The sequence below is a fragment of the Euphorbia lathyris genome, chromosome 1 (assembly GCF_963576675.1).
Source record: "Euphorbia lathyris chromosome 1, ddEupLath1.1, whole genome shotgun sequence".
NCBI lineage: Eukaryota > Viridiplantae > Streptophyta > Magnoliopsida > Malpighiales > Euphorbiaceae > Euphorbia > Euphorbia lathyris.
Genome location: NC_088910.1, coordinates 89,711,200 through 89,727,843, shown reverse-complemented (window position 1 = coordinate 89,727,843; position 16,644 = coordinate 89,711,200). Strand labels below are relative to the sequence as shown.

Below are 16,644 nucleotides of genomic sequence, written 5' to 3'. Positions count from 1 at the left end.
CCCGAAACCAAAATCGAAACCGAAGCTAGTACCTAAATATTTTTAACCATTAAGAAAACTACTGGTTTGGTTAACTGTTTTTCCAGTTCGGATTACTGGTTTTCGGTTCGGTTACCGATTTGATCGGGTTTTTTGCCCACCCCTAATTAAAAGAGTATAAGTAGATATCATGTGATGAAATGAGTCTAAATATGTAAATGAGTTTTACTATTAGTCTAGTTTTGTAATTTTCCCTTAATATAATAATTCATATTTTAAATAATATTTTTAAAACCAATTAAAGGAACAATTTTGGAAATTAATTTAAGGTGGTGCTATTATTAGTAATTTGTTCCGGATACAATTTCCATGTTTAAATTTGAGTCTATGGACAGATAATAGATAAGTAAAAAATAAAAAAAAAAATCCTACTGCCTTTTGTATTTATTTTATACAAGTTTTATTTTTTTGGGAAATGTACCTGTAATTACTTAAATGGATTGTCCTAAATTAGAATTAAACTAATTATTTTTGAAGTAAAAATATTTTATTCTAAATACTTTGAATTAGCACATATAATCAGAACTGTAATTTAACAGATTTGAAAGGTAATATTAATATTTTGAAAATGTTAACTCAAAAGAATAAAAAAAAAACACGTTATAAACAAATGGATAAACATTTCCTTGAATTTAATTGAGTTGTTTGTGTATTAGTACTATCTATTTTGTCTTAAATTTGAAGATGACGTCAACATCAATATTTATAAACGTAAAATTGATATACTCCTATCTATTTCATAAATCCGGACAAGCAATCAGTAGATAATTTTAGAGTTTGATTAAATAAAAAAGAAAAGGAAAAGGTGTATTTATTTATTTTGAAAATAAAATAAAATGAAAATTCAAAAAAGGCGGTCGTCTGTTTTCTTTTCACCCTTTATTAAAAATTTAAGTAAAATAAATAAGAAAGGCAGTAAGTAACCAGAGAAGGCCACGTGTTAATATTTGATAGCAAACATACAATGCATATAACATGCTTTTATGGTTTTATTACCACCAACTAATCAAAGTGCCGCGTTTGACGCTTCTCTCTCTATCCAACTCCAACTGGCCACACCCGGTTTCGTCCTCCTCTTTTACTTCTTTTCTTTTCATTTCTTCTACTACTACTGCTACTCTTTTTTATTTATTTATTTTATTTTATTTTATTTATTCAACACACACAAAAAGAGAAAAAGGAAAATGCCCTGTCACATCCTCACCCAAGTCCATTTTCATTTCCCCACTTCCTTCCTTTCTTGGCCTTAGACCTCCCCCCTCTTCTCTCCTTTCATCTTCTTCTCCTTCTCCCCCCATTTATTTATTCTAGGGTTTCTTCTTTCTCTTCAATTTAGAGATGCGGTTCTACTAATCAACTTCTTCAATTTTGTTTTATTCTTTTTCTATTCATTATGGACCAGAAAAACAAGGACGACTTGGAGGGGGAGAAGGAAAAAGTTGGGAGACAGAAAGACTATAGACCGTTTATTCAACAGGATGAACAAGATAAGCGGAATTTTCATGATTCTTCAACCGCCGCTGACTTTATGACCATCGATCAACGCGAGACCATGAGGGAATTAGATGAATCCCAACTTGTTGAACCTCCACCTCCTACTGCTGCTTCTACTGCTTTGGTTGTCAAGGAAGATGTGCATATGCCTGATGTACAGGTTACAACTGCCGCTAGACTTCCGGATGTTTATTCCTCCAAGCGGAAGCGTGGGCGCCCTCCCAGAGGTGGTCAGGCAAAAACAGTTCTCTTTCCTCCTATTCCTAAGCGGAAGCGGGCGATGGATGATGAGGAAGATGTTTGCTTTATTTGTTTTGACGGCGGTAGTCTCGTGCTTTGTGATCGCCGGTGAGTTGTTTCATTTTCTTTGTTTGCTCTTTTTGACAGTGGAGGAGGAACAATTCGGATGCCACTTAAGCCTTGTAGTTCTCATAAACAGCTAGAGTTACTTTAAAATATGTTTGATTGCTCGTCTTCTGATGCGATAGTTTAGTCTTCTGGATTGCTAATTTGTTTTGGATTGCTACGTGGTAGGGGTTGCCCCAAGGCATATCATCCTGCATGTATAAAGAGGGATGAAGCATTCTTCCAATCAAAGGCTAAATGGAATTGTGGTATGTCTCAATAAATGACTTGATTTCTTGTCCATTTCAATGTCCATTGCTTTTGCACATTTCCCCATTGTTTCATAAAATCAAAGTTCAAGTTTAATCTACAGTCCAAGTGGCTTTTAGCCCTTGTTTGGGAGGAAGATAATGGAAGTTTAAATATCACATTAAACTTGTTTGGGTGTTGTTTTTGGACAGTAAATGAAGTTTAATGGAATTTAAACTTTTACTTCCTTTAATCTCCAAACTCTACCCTCCAAATTGGGGGGTTACAATTTGGGTTAATGGAAGTAAGGGAAACTTCATTAATTTTTTTTTTTTTTTATATCTGCTGAGTAAATTTAACCTTCCTTCCCCTTTATATTTGAACTCCCAAACGAATTTAAACTTGTAACTCTCATTTCCATTGTATAAAACTTTCATTTCCATTACCTCCTTTAACTCTCACCTCTCTTAACTTCCAAACTCCCAAACAAAGGCTTATATTTGAACTATCATTTTTTCTTTTCAAATTCAGTTTAACTTCATATTGCACGTTCATATAAATTTTATTTATGATTGTAAAAGTATGCTGCATCTTACTATTTTGCTAATTAGTGATTAGGCGTTTACCCTATAACCCAGCTGTTGTAATATACTCCATATGGAGCCCCAAAGGGCTGGGCCTGGTGGTAATCAGTTAATGTTTAAAACTGGACGTTCCAGGTTCGAACCTTGGGAGCTAGTAGGTAAAAAATTGATTTGGACGTCAACCCTCCCATCTTTTTTAAAAGAAAAAAAAGTAATGTACTTCATATGGCATCTCTATGCATCCCATTATGATCCTAGATTCTTGTCTATAAAATAGCATTTAAAATCAGCTACAATGAAGTTGTTATTCCTTATCTTCACTATTGGTTTGAATTCCCAATTATTATTTCTCAGGTTGGCATATATGTAGCATCTGTGAGAAAGCTTCGCATTATATGTGCTACACATGTACCTACTCCTTGTGCAAAGGATGCACAAAAGGTGCTGATTATGTTTGTGTGAGAGGGAATAAAGGATTTTGTGGAACATGCAAGAAAACTATAATGCTCATTGAAAAAGTTAGTCTTGGAAATGTAGAACAGGTAAGTTAAACCCTTTCTCCTTGGACGGTTCTTGAGCTTTCTTAGTTAAATGATGTGTGCTAAGGGCATATGCCTTGGATTAAAGGAGAGAACTCTTTGATATACTTTTCGGAGCATACTTTCCTGCAGATTGTTGTGAATCGTTTCATGTAGTGTTTATTCTTGATTTTATCATCAACACTCAACGATAAAATCTGTGAAATTGACTCCTTGATTTTGTTTGTTTATTAGTAGGGTTAATTAGAGGGCGAGCCTTGGCGCAACGGTAAAAAACGTTGTTGCCGTGTGACCAGAGGTCACGGGTTCGAGTCTTAGGAGCGGCCTCTTGCCAATTAAATTGGCAAGGGAAGGTTTGCCCCCAATACACCCTTGTGGTGGGACCCCTCCCCGGACCCTCGCTCAGCGGGGACGCGTAATGCGACCGGGCCGCCCTTTTTTTTTATTAGTAGGGTTAATTACAAGTAGATGCCCTGTGGTTACACGGATTTGCAGATGATGTATTTTTCTTTACAAACGCAACCTGTGGTTTGTTATCGACCAAATTTGGCAAAGTAAAAAAATGCAAAATTTTGCAAACCACAGCTTATCGACCAAATTTGGCAAAGTAAAAAAATGCAAAATTTTGCAAACCACAGGTTGCGTTTGTAACGAAAAATACATCATCTGCAAATCCGTGTAACCACAGGGCATCTACTTGTAATTAACCCTTATTATTATTATTAATTTATTATTTTTTCTGTTAAGCTAGTTGATCGCCTCTTTGGAGGCTGTAGATACTAGACAGATGTACCTATAGACTTAGTTGCTTATTTGCTATCAAATTGCCATTTTTAGAAGATTTTCTTCCATATTAAATTTGCAGGTTCAAGTGGACTTTGACGATAAAACTAGCTGGGAGTATCTCTTTAAGGTCTACTGGGTTTACTTAAAAGATAAGCTCACTTTGACTGTAGACGAGCTAACCAATGCTAAAAATCCTTGGAATGGTGATGAGCTACCTAAACCCAGAAATTCCGGGAAAAGAAATGGAATTGTGCCTCAGAAGGATATAGTTGCAGGTGAACTCTTTCATGCTAATAATGAGAAAGTCTCTTGTTTAGAGAACTGCAGTGGAAATGGGGAGGGAGCTGGAACTCTTTCTAAGAGAAGAAAGACTAATGACCAATCAGATCAATCAGATCAAGCAAAGCTGTTCAAAGAGAAAAATATTACAGTTACGGAAAAATCAACTGTTCAAAAAGTCACACCTTTGCCTGAAGGGAGGACATGGGCAACAAAGGCACTGTTAGAGTTTGTTGGTCACATGAAAGATGGGGATTCGTCTGCACTATCTCACTCTGATGTCCAGGCTCTTTTACTAGAATATGTAAAAAGAAACAATCTTCAGGAACCTGGCCAGAAAGGTCAAGTTGTTTGTGATGAAAGACTCCTAAATCTGTTTCGGAAGCAGCGGGTTGGTCATTTAGAAATGCTTAAACTTCTTGAATATCACTTTCTCACAATAGAAAAACCTCAACCTGTTGGTACTGTTAGAGCCACAGTTGCCCATGCTCTTAGTAGCCAGTTAGAAGGAGCTAGCAGCACAATAGAAAAACCTCAACCTGTTGATACTGTTAGAACCACAGTTGCCCATGCTCTTAATAGCCAGTTAGAAGGAGCTAGCAGCACAATAGAAAAACCTCAACCTGTTGATACTGTTAGAACCACAGTTGCCCACGCTCTTAGTAGCCAGTTAGAAGGAGCTAGCAGCACAATAGAAAAACCTCAACCTGTTGATACTGTTAGAACCACAGTTGCCCATGCTCTTAGTAGCCAGTTAGAAGGAGCTAGCAGCACAATAGAAAAACCTCAACCTGTTGATACTGTTAGAACCACAGTTGCCCATGCTCTTAGTAGCCAGTTAGAAGGAGCTAGCAGCACAATAGAAAAACCTCAACCTGTTGATACTGTTAGAACCACAGTTGCCCATGCTCTTAGTAGCCAGTTAGAAGGAGCTAGCAGCAGTGATAGTCGACTGGTGGTGGTTAATGATAGAACGCGTAAAACTCATAAAAGGATGAATGGGAAAGGTTCACCAGTTAATCCAAATCCTGATGAATATGCAGCTATAGATGCTCACAACATTAATTTGTTATACTTAACGCGTAATTTGATGGAGAACTTATTGGATGATGCTGAAGACTTCGATGAAAAGGTTGTTGGATCATTTGTGCGAATTAGGATATCTGTTGGTGATCAAAAGCAAGACGTGCATAGGCTTGTCCAAGTTGTAGGTATAATTCTGAAGACCACTTCGCCTAATTACATTTCATAAAAGAAAAAGGGGTGCTTAAAGATTTGCTTTCAACAATATCTTTTGAAGCATTAGTTTGTTGGTCATTTGTTTTTTTAATCTTCATTTAGGTACATGCAAGGCAGATGAATCATATAAAGTTGGCTCAAGAACAATCAATACGAAGCTTGAGATATTGAGCCTAGACAAGAAGGAGGTTATATCAATTGATGGAATTTCCGATCAGGACTTCTCAGAGGTGAGTAAGGGCATATCATAAATAAATAAATCTATTTCCTAGTTTAAAATGTTATATATCTATATATATATATATATATATATTTCTTCTTCTTTTGACCTTGTAGTTGGTAGATGGAATTCTTGTAGTTTTAGATGTCCTACGACAACAGTAAATTAATAAGTTGCTTTCATGTTTTTTTCTCGTTTCTTGTTTTTTCCCGTTTTTCGATTTTCACATTTTTTTGTTTTTGTATTTTTTATTCGTTTTCGGTTTTTATGTTTTCATGTTTTTTTCGTATTTCATCATTAGTAATAAAAATACAATGTTAATCATAATGGGGATTCATGCCTTTTTTGTTCGTAATGCCCATTACATAGATTTGCGATGATTCCATTACGACAAAAATGACATGACTAACCAAACATGGTAATGAGCCTCCATTGTAATGGCCATTCCATTACAACATACCAAACGGGCCTTAGTGATTTGAGGAGTGACTAAGAGTCTCTTGGAGTTGATTTTTAACCCAAACTCCTCAAAATTTAACTTAAGAGCCCAACAAAGTTGTCTCTTGGAGATGCTATTAGGTAACTGCAATCACTTATAGGTATTTAGGGTTTTATCAGCATTCTCAGTGTGATTGATTAAAGTTGTCTTGTCAATGCTAATAATCATAAGTAATGGACCATTTACCTATAAGCTCAAATATCCATTGGAAAACAGCATATTTTGTAACAGAAGGCCAGAACAAAAACTTCATGAACATAATTTTAGAACCTTGAAATTTGAATTACTATAGTCAAAACATTAGGTGGTATGTATTGTTTTCATTCTTTTGACCATGTTATAGCCCTCTGCTTGATTTATACTTTATAAATCATAGTTATTAAAGGCGCATGGCGCACTAAGGCGCTAGGGGTCCTGGAGCCTTGGCGCACAGCGATGGCGCGTGCCATAGCAAGACAAGGCGCACTTGCAAAAGCAAAAATTATAAAACTAACATAAAAATTCAATGAATACTAAATCATGATAATATTAAGCATAAATAAGTTTTAAAATGCAAAATAAACTCAATGTTAGAAAACTAAAGTTGAATACTAAATCTAAGTTCTACACCTCATCAAAACTCTCCAAATTAATCACTCATGTTGAATTTGAATTCCCTTGGCTGTATTTCTGTTTGAATTCATTTTCTGTGTTTTGTTCTACTAAAAATCTTCCTCTTATAATAAGATTTTGTGGTTGCCTCTTCTAATTAATTCAAATGTATAATCTCTCTCTTCCTTTTTAATATTTTTTTTTTCTCATTTTGGATCCTTCAGAACACTTGACTGTCAAAAAACCCCATAAAACTGCCCTAACTCACCAAGGCGGGCCTTAGTGCGCCTTTGGCAACTGCCCTTTGGCGCACCAGGCGCGTGCCATGGCGGTTGCGCCCATGGCGCTAAGGCCCTGCACCTGGTGCGTCATAGGCGCGCCTTTAATAACTATGTTATAAATTACTTAGTAGTTTTAGGTGTATTTCCACTAAATTAATTGAAGTGCTATTTTGAAGCCCCCCACGCGCTTGGGCGAAGCAAGGTAAGGCGAAGCCATAGCACCTAGTGAGCCCTTGGGTGAGTCACCTTCAAGGAGGCTTGCCTAGGTGAATGCCTCTGCCCAGGCCTGAGGCTAGAAAAGCATGCCTTAGAGCAACTCTAGCGGTGTGTTGGATGGGACCATTTTGCAATTTTAAAAAGTTGTTAAAGACCCTCCAACCACTAGAGTCAATAAATTGAGAGTAACTGAATTCTAGTAAGTCTCCTAGTTTGGCGACTCGCTAGATAATAAAAGTTAAAATTATTGTACCAGGCAAAAGGATGAAAGTGAATCACACGGAAGTTAGTTTTTGGGGGAGTTGGAAGAACATACCGCATTTGGCGAGTCACACTAGAGAAAAGTAGAGAATTAGGGTGGGTCCTACTAGTTTAGGAGTTGAAATTGGTGCAAGTTTAATGGTTCTTGCAAGGAAGGTTGATGATTTTTTTAAGAATAAATGTAATATTCTTTAAAATCTTATAAAAATATATCAAGTAACCCATAAACCTCATTAATTTTTAATCTTCTTTTACCTTTAATATTTATTTTCAAATGGATCCCCATAATGAATATAGTCAATATCTTATATTGCAAATTCTCAAAACATTAGAAATACAGACTCAAATCCTGATCCCAAATACTTATAAAATAACCATTACAAAATACGTTAATTGATTAAAAGTAAACGAAACAAATTATATATGACATGTGGGACCCATTTAATAGTGTGATTGTGATTAACCACTAGAGGATTTTTGGTAGGAGTGTTTTGAAGAGAGAGTTGTTAGAAATGGATGAGGTGGAATGGTTGGAGGGTGTGCAACCCTCCAACCATTAGAGTTGCTCTTACCTAGCTTATATGTTCTGTGAAAATCTTAGATAGGAATCTTTTGTGAAAAATTTGAAATAGGAATTGGAACAAATGGAATGTAATTTCTTCAATTGGAAAGAAATAATTTATGGTAACAATTTTAGATACTAATTTTCCTTAATGATGTTGATATTGTACACTTCAAATACAATTTTGGAACAATTTAAGGTAACAAGCTATGTTGCATGGAAATGGAAAATAGACGTCAGGAAACGATATTTGTAAAACATATAGGAAATGGAACGAGGACGTGGAAAAAAAATGAGGGTAGTATTGTATATCCATAAATTTTAAAATTATAAGGCTGCATTTTTAATTTCTTTCTATATATATATAGTAAAAATTATATAAAAGTTAAGTGAGGAAAATTTCATTTTAAAGTTTGTAGACGATGGCTTTGAAAATATTAGGGATTTACTGAACATGTGATTAGCGTCCATATGCTTCTAGACACATATTACATCCTAGGAAAAGAGTTGTCAAGTTCTAAAAAACACGTTTCCAATTATCTTAATGTACGGAAAGGTGACTTGAAATGTTTCATACAAGTTTCCAAAATGTGTAACTGTAAACAATTAAAAAACAAAGTTTTTGCAGCATACGCAATGAGATCATAATCAATGGTTTGACTTTGAAAATAAAATTTTTAGTTTCCAAAACATAGTAAGTATATTTAAGGGAAGTGCATTAATAGGAAGTCAACAACATTTCAGATGATAAATTGAGAGTTTATATATTTTTTCTGAAACTTCAATACTGTTTTCGTACACGGTTTGACCATTTTTTAGGTAGCATTACTTTGCTTAGGCAATTTGAGGTCTCATTGACTTGAGGGCGTCTAGCATTTTTTTTTTTTAAACAATACTGATCAAGCATACAGCATAAAATGTCATTCAGTTCTTGCTTGTCTATGTTGTTACTATGTTGTGTATGAATTTTCCTATTTTGTTTCAACTTCATTCGTTTTATTTAGTTTCTACCCTTAGGAAAGTACAAAGGAATTTGACTAACACCTTTGCCACATCACTAACACCTTTAGTTATTTTTTTTTTGCTAACTGTGTAAAACACATGCCCTCTTGTTCAAACTGTTCAATGACAGGAACCACATGGTTTTTTTTTTTTTTACTTTTCTCTATATTCTAACGTGGGCTCAGGCTTTGTCCTGGCAGGACTCTTTAGTCGTTTATGAACTGATCATTCTTTATTAATAGGTTCATATTTTATTCCCTGGACTAGCTTGAGTTTCACTAAGAATAATTTAAACTCGTATCATTATCATTCGTATTTAGTCCATTGTAGCCGTATGAGCTGCAATTCTCTTTTGGAGTCAAATTATGTGATAACATAGTAACTATACTGTTTGGCTCTTTTGTGGAAAATGCGCGTGCTAGAGAATTATAGTGTTCTTGAACTATAAAATTGCTTTGAGTGGGTCTTCTAACTTTTGAGAAACAAACGATTGTAAGAATCAAAGAGACCTAAAATTTCAAAAGATTCGATGATCAAAACGATATTGGCCTTACATAAATGATTTAAGAACAAAACAAAATGAAATTGTACCGGAGAACTTGAGTGAACTTGAACTTGAATTAAAATGAAAGTTATAGCTAAGACAGTGGCTGAAAATTAAATTACTGAAGTCCAGGGATAATTTGCTAGAGTTTTGCTTGAGTGTGTTGAGTTGTCTATTTTCATCGTGATTTCTACCTTTTGTAGATGTTGGGAGTAACTTGTTGTTTCCACCAATAACTGCTTCACTTTAACTTCCAATACTAACACTTTCTAACTTTGCCTGTTTTTAATTGGCTCACAAAATAGACATTAAAAATATTAAATGGCCTCATGACCCCCTAGGAAGTTGGTTTCCCGTGGTTTCCGTTGAGGTTCATTATAGGAAGTTGGTTTCCCCCGGTTTCCCTTGAGATTCACCCTAGGAAGTTGGTTTCCCCCGGTTCCCCTTGAGGTTCACTCTAGGAAGTTGGTTTCCTTGAGGTTCACTCTATGAAGTTTCTCCTAGTTTCCCTTGACGTTCACTCTAGGAAGTTTATGCATCAAGAAAACTTTATTTTTGGTGCAAACATATACTATTACCTTTATATCTGCCATTGATATTGCCCGCTCTAGGGGCTGTAAGTTATAGTTAGGAGATTAAAGCCTTGTAGCCAAGTTGTACGAACTTATTTAGTTATTTTTTATGTGCTATTTATGTGTCTCCAGGATGAATGCAGACGTTTACGCGAGAGCATAAAATGTGGGCTAATGAAACGACTAAAAGTGGCAAGTGTTTTCTTCAACATTAACTTCCATTTCTAGCTTAGATATGTTTGCCTTTTTGTATGAAGTATTTATTTATGTAGTTATTTTTGGATACAGGGTGAGATTGAGGAGAAAGCAATGGTGCTGAAACCTGTCAAAGTTAGTGATGTAAGTTCCTTTCTTGCTAGTTGTTAACATGAAATGAACTAAAATTCCAGTTGAAGGCCTAATGATCTTTTTAATTGTATACGACTTGTTTCAATTTTCATCATTTTTCTTTTAATTGGGACAATGTAGGGTTATGTATTTTATTTTTCAGTAAGAATGATAAATTCTGGAAACTTGCATAACCATCACGCATAATTTCGGTCATTGCCGTGAATTTGCAGCACATGCAACAATACATTTTCACCAGAATCACACGCACTTGACCTGATATTATATGTTGGTCAGAATCTGAAAAATTGTCCAAGAGGTTTTAGCTTGAAACTGTTAGGTTACTTGCCTTGCGTTGCAATTGCCAAAAGTGCTAGCCTTTTATGTATTATACATGAGAATAGTTTAGGTTTACTCTGACCAATCCAATGGTTTAACCCAATCCAACCTAAAAATAGTTGGTTTACTAATTTATTTGTTCTATTGGATTGGTTATAACCAAACCAATAGATAATTTCATATGGATTGGTTAATTTAACCAGTTATTAACCGGTTAGTAACCAATCCAAACTAAACCTTTGAGATTTTGATGGGTAGAGAAATGACTCAATAAATAGTTTGTGAAATACGGAAAAACGTAGAAACTGAAAAACAGAAAAAAAACGTGAAAAACGCAAAAATAGAAAAACGTAAAAAGCAGAAAAAATGGGGAAAATGTAAATAACAAATGCAAATAAGAGCACTTAGTTGTGAAAGATTTGTGTAATCTACAATGTTGGTCAACTCATAAAACCCACAGTTCACATTCAAATTAAAAATGAACTTTCCATTTGAAATAACTAATTATTGGTCAATTTTGAAGTACCTTTAAAATTTAGTATAAGAAAAAGAAAAGGAAAATACTCAGCAAATGTTAAAGTCATCTAAATTTGAAAAAGAAGAAGATATATTGGTTATAAGTAAACCGAAATCAACCTCATTTTTTTTTATTGTGGTCATTTATAGAATATAAAATACTAGTGTAGTTATATCAAAAATGTACAAGTAGAAATTATATTATACTAGAGTTCAGAACACCGTATTTTTTTCCGTTTTTTCTGTTTTCTTGATTTCTATTTTTTTGCCTAATTCATTTTTTCATGTTTTCTTTCGTTCTCCACGTTTTTTCCGTTTGTCACATTTTTTTCCATTTTCACGTTCTCTGTTCCTTTTTTTCTTTTTCAACGTTTCTTCTATTTTTTCTCTAAATGATATTATTGAAAAAATTGATTGGATTATTTAATCTTGCTAAAAAATAAGTTTGAACGACATTGATCCTTGGATTGGTGGTTAATAACCAATCCAAACTAAAACCAATCCAATCCAACTCTATGGAGTATATAGGGATTGGATTGGTTATTTACAACCAATCCATGGATTCTTTCCTTTATTGGATTGGATTGGTTTTTTAATCCAATAACCATTGGATTGACCCATGAACACCCCTAGTTTTAATGTTTGGGAGCATTGAGATCTTTAGGCCTTCTTTTAAGTGGTGTTATTTTGTTTCATATTGATTGCATGCACTTACTGAACTTCTCTTTTACATCCAGTGTCTGGAAGCAGAGATATTACGGTTAAATCATCTTCGTGACCGAGCTAGTGGGAAGGGACGTAGAAAGGAATATCCTTTACTGTATGAGATTTTACTGATTCCTCCTCTTTCTGTTTTTCGTTCATTTTTCTGAATGATTTCAGTGGCTCATATTAGATATTAGAATGAGGGGTAGTATGGTGCTCTCAAAATTCACTTGAGGAAATTTGAACTTTGTGTATCTTGTGCTGTATAAAAAGTAGCTATTGGGGATGGGGGGTGTTGACTGGATCACGAATCACATCTTAAAAGGTCAGAGGTTAGAAGATAACTATGGACAGTTTCAGAGAACTTTAACTCTTCTTGACTGGAATTAAAGCTTATGTGTTGCCATCTCATAAATCCAAATTTTCTGTGGCTTTACTTGTTTATACCATGCTACTTGTTAATTGGCTCTTAGCCCATTTTTACCTCTGTAATTGGATTTGACTCGTGTTTTACTTAGAGTTCGTTAGGAGGAAGAGGTTTTCGGCTGTTAATGCATCAACTGCACTAGCTGCCTCCAATTTTGGCATTGTCCTATCTTTTCTTCACAGATATATAGAGCATTTGTTACAAAATTACATCAAGTGCTGAAAATGCCTAGAAAAGAACTTTGTTAAATTCAGTTATCACGTTTTTCCTTGACTATGTTGCACGCTTAGAGAATGTGTTAAAAAAATAGAGCTTCTGAAGTCGCCCAAGGAACGTGAACGCAGGTTGCTTCAGATTCCTAGTGTCCACATGGACCCAAGAATGGCTCCTAGTGTCCACATGGACCCAAGAATGGCTCCTAGTGTCCACATGGACCCAAGAATGGGTCCAAGCTACGTATCAAAAGAAGATGCCAGAGAGAGAGATGACAGTAAACAAGGTATGGCTTGTGGAAGCAGAGTAATTTGTTATTGATCCTTATTTGAAATTCTTTCGAAACAGTTGGTGGTAAATTTTGTATTTTATGTGCAGGTGATCATGTGAGACAGAACAGTCCCGGTGTTGCGATTAAGGGCATAGAACTCAATTCTTCACCTGGAGAAGGTGATCTGAATGATATAGGACACAGGGCGCTGAAAACTTTAGCTGCTGCCTCTGAGCAAATTAGAAACGTTGAAATGAAATTTTGTGAGGATCCTGAGGCTAGTGTTCAGATTCATGAGGCAGGGAATGATTCTGCTTTGAGTCAGGGAGCAGGATCGTATGGGCTAAATAGCCAGAATACATCAAAGAACCAGTTAGGTGGTGCTGACTCAGTAACTGTTGATTGGAGTAGCCCAGCACCAGTAACATCTGAATCAGTCCCTGGGGTTGCATCATCTGTTATCCCACCACCTCTTTCCTCGGGGAGTGAGCTGTCTGTTGGTGATTTTGAGAATGAAAAACTATGGCATTATCAGGATCCTTCTGGAAAAATTCAAGGGCCCTTTTCAATGATGCAGCTGCGAAAATGGAGCGAAATCAAGATTTTTCCAGATGATTTCAGAGTATGGAGGATAAATAAGAAGCAACATGATTCTATTTTGTTGACTGATGCATTGATTGGCCGATTCCCTAAAGAGCCACTACAACCTCAAAACAGTCATTTATTGTCCCAGGAAGAAACAGTTGCCTATAATGATGCAGACAAAAAATGGGAACATGGGCTCAGACAAGGTACTGATGTAACATGTGTAGACAAGAAAAGAGCTGATCATGATCAGAAGCTGTTGCAAAATGAGGTGCAAAACCATGGTAATAGCAATGATGAACTTGCAAAGAGTAGTGGGTTGGCCTCCCATTCTATCTCATGGATCAAGGCTGCAGATGTTCCAGTGACTGATGATGTTCAGGCTCGAAGTTCCTTACAAGTCTGGGAGTTTCCGGAAGACAGCAAGTCCGGCACTGGTCAGTCTCAGATTTGTAGTTCACTTCCTGCACCTTTATCTTCTGGAAAATCTTATGAAGCTCCATTGTTTAATGAAAGAGAGAGGGACAAGGATGAAAAATGGAGCTTAAAACCGTGTAATGCAGATAAGGATTCACACAGGACTACCAGTCAAACTAATGCCAAACACAATGATGAGAAACGGTCTGAAAGTGAAGGCCAATCCTCTGGAGAAAACTGGAGGCCTCAAAGCCTGAACAGTTCCACAAGTGGATGGGATCCCAACGCTAGTTTTCTGTCTATGCTTACATCTATTGAAAGTTCTGAGCAGAATGAGAAAATTAATTTCTCTAATATGCCAAGTGCAGCATCAATGCAAGCCAATGAGGACTTGAAAAATCAGGTTGCTGAAAACAAACTGTGTGCCTCTTCAAATGTTCCTGTCCAGGATTCGGGACCACCTAGTTGGAGCACTGGTTCCAGTTTAGTGATTGGTGGTAGACAAGTTCCTGAAGTAGCTGTTGAATGGCTCGGCTATTCTTCAACTCCCGCTAAACGTTCTGTTGAGCAGTGGGACTCAAATCTTGTATCTGCATCTTCACTAAAACCTACTGAAAGAACTGTTGGTCATGCTGCTATGCCAACTGACCAACTGACTCTTTCATCGTCAACCCATCCAACAATTGATGCATCTAGTTGGCAGCCAATTGTTGCTGAACCAAATGAGTTTTGCTCTTTAGTTGATGAATCAGTTTCAGATCTATTGGCTGAAGTTGAAGCGATGGAGTCTCTTGGTGGCTTGCCTTCCCCTACTTCAAAAATGAGATATGATTTAGAATTAACACCAGGTTCTGATGATGATTGCTTCAGTCCTGTTGAGCGATTTAGCCCTGCACCCGATCCAGGTAAAAGTGATGCATTGAGCTCCACTGGTGATATACAAATGCCTTGTCAGTTGTCTGCAGTTGAGGAATCTCTTCGACTATCTCTTATGCCATCTCGGCCAACTATAATGGATCAACAACTTGCGGCATCTCAAATGTCAGCTCAGTTGGCTGCAATTAATAAACCTCCTCATTTTTCTCAGATCCCACGACAAGGGATTGTACTAAATGGGCCGCTTAGAGCATCTCAGTTGCCTTCTCAGCCTCCGATAACTGAAGAGCCACTCAGATTATGGCAAAGAGATGTTCTTGATCCTCAAAAGAGCTTCAGTGGTCGTTCATCGTTAAGTGCTGAAGTCGACGGAGATGCTAAGCGTAGTGAGGTTTCAGTTAACCAGTGGGACATACGTTTGGAAATACGACCTCTGGAATCAACGGTTAAAAATCGTCAATCAGGCTCAGACATCCAGCCTCCTACAACATCCACGGTTAGCCAATGGGAAGATGGCTCGAATAAACAACATCCTGCATTAACAGTGGATGCTAGTCGGAGAAGCGATAAGGGAAATTCAAACTTGAATCGGGGAGTACCTCAAGGAAATGCGACTGCGAACATGGTTTGGGGATCTGGTCATGGGTCAATCCAACAGCAAGGTAGTACAAATTCAGGTATTTCTACAGGGAGTCAAGGGAACTGGGGAAGCCAACCAAGGTATGGAGGTGAGAGCAGACATTCAGGTCAAAGAGATGGAGGTGAGAGCAGACATTCAGGTCAAAGAGAGCATCGGAATCATTCTCAAAGCAGAGATTCAGGTTCTGGTAGGGATAGATCTTCATGGAACAGCAGCAGGCAGGCAGCATATGGTGTTGGAAATGGAGGAGGTTCTTTCAAGTCTCCGAGTAAAGGTCAGAGAGTATGTAAATTCTATGAAAGCGGGTACTGCAAGAAAGGGGCGTCATGTAGCTATTGGCATCCTTGAGAAAGTGCATTCAGTTATGTATTAGGAAATTGGCTCATTGGCGGTTGTTGAGAGTGTATTTTTTCTTTTGTTAGCTTTTCTGGGCAATGGAAAAAGGTACTGTAGGAACATTGTCTTCCCTTTTTTCTTGCAACAGGTTCCTCCACAGGGTGTAATATATTATTATTTAGTTTTACATTATCCCTTCCCTAGTGATCAACACAGGGCTCTCTTTCTCTATATAATATTACTTTTTTTATTTGGGATAAATGTTTAATTTAGCCTTCAAATAATGTCTTAGAATGATTATCTACATGTACCTGCTAATCGAAAGGAGACAACAGGTTCCACTGTATGAATTCATATATTCGAAAGATGATAGACGTAACATTATCTCTAAGATAAGATGCCAGATTCTCAAAAGATAACACGCCCATTTAAGATTTGCCAACTCAACAGAAGATAAGACTCCTCCTCATACATGATTAGACTCCATTTCATCTATAACAACATATTTTTATTAGAGAGTATCACTGAGCAATTCATATTGTTACATGGTATCAGAGATCAAACCCTAATCTACCTCCATCTCTCTCTCCATCTGAAATTTCTCTCTCCTCCCTCTTCCCTCACCGCCGCTGCCGACCCCCTTCACCGTCGCCATGACCAACACATCGACAACCTCAAACACCAACACCC

The 16,644-nt window shown here is 36.7% G+C and overlaps 1 protein-coding gene across 1 annotated transcript; it reads left to right on the top strand.

Moving 5' to 3' along the window:
* Window positions 1-1,228: 1,228 nt before the first annotated feature.
* Window positions 1,229-16,204, top strand: LOC136205929 (zinc finger CCCH domain-containing protein 44). Its single transcript, XM_065996796.1, has 10 exons — window positions 1,229-1,881; window positions 2,068-2,147; window positions 3,066-3,253; window positions 4,116-5,526; window positions 5,657-5,784; window positions 10,435-10,494; window positions 10,591-10,641; window positions 12,222-12,292; window positions 12,901-13,115; window positions 13,208-16,204. The coding sequence occupies exons 1-10, from the start codon at window positions 1,433-1,435 to the stop codon at window positions 15,964-15,966; spliced, it is 5,412 nt and encodes a 1,803-aa protein (XP_065852868.1). The 5' UTR covers window positions 1,229-1,432; the 3' UTR covers window positions 15,967-16,204.
* The last annotated feature ends 440 nt before the right edge of the window (window positions 16,205-16,644 follow it).

What these genes read in the sequence shown, in the direction of transcription:
- LOC136205929 (XM_065996796.1), top strand. Translation starts at nt 1,433, where the DNA reads ATGGACCAGAAAAACAAGGACGACTTGGAGGGGGAGAAGGAAAAAGTT. An exon ending in TAGGCTTGTCCAAGTTGTAG is followed by an intron (nt 5,527 to 5,656) that starts GTATAATTCTGA and finishes ATCTTCATTTAG; the next exon opens with GTACATGCAAGGCAGATGAA. An exon ending in AACCTGTCAAAGTTAGTGAT is followed by an intron (nt 10,642 to 12,221) that starts GTAAGTTCCTTT and finishes TTTTACATCCAG; the next exon opens with TGTCTGGAAGCAGAGATATT.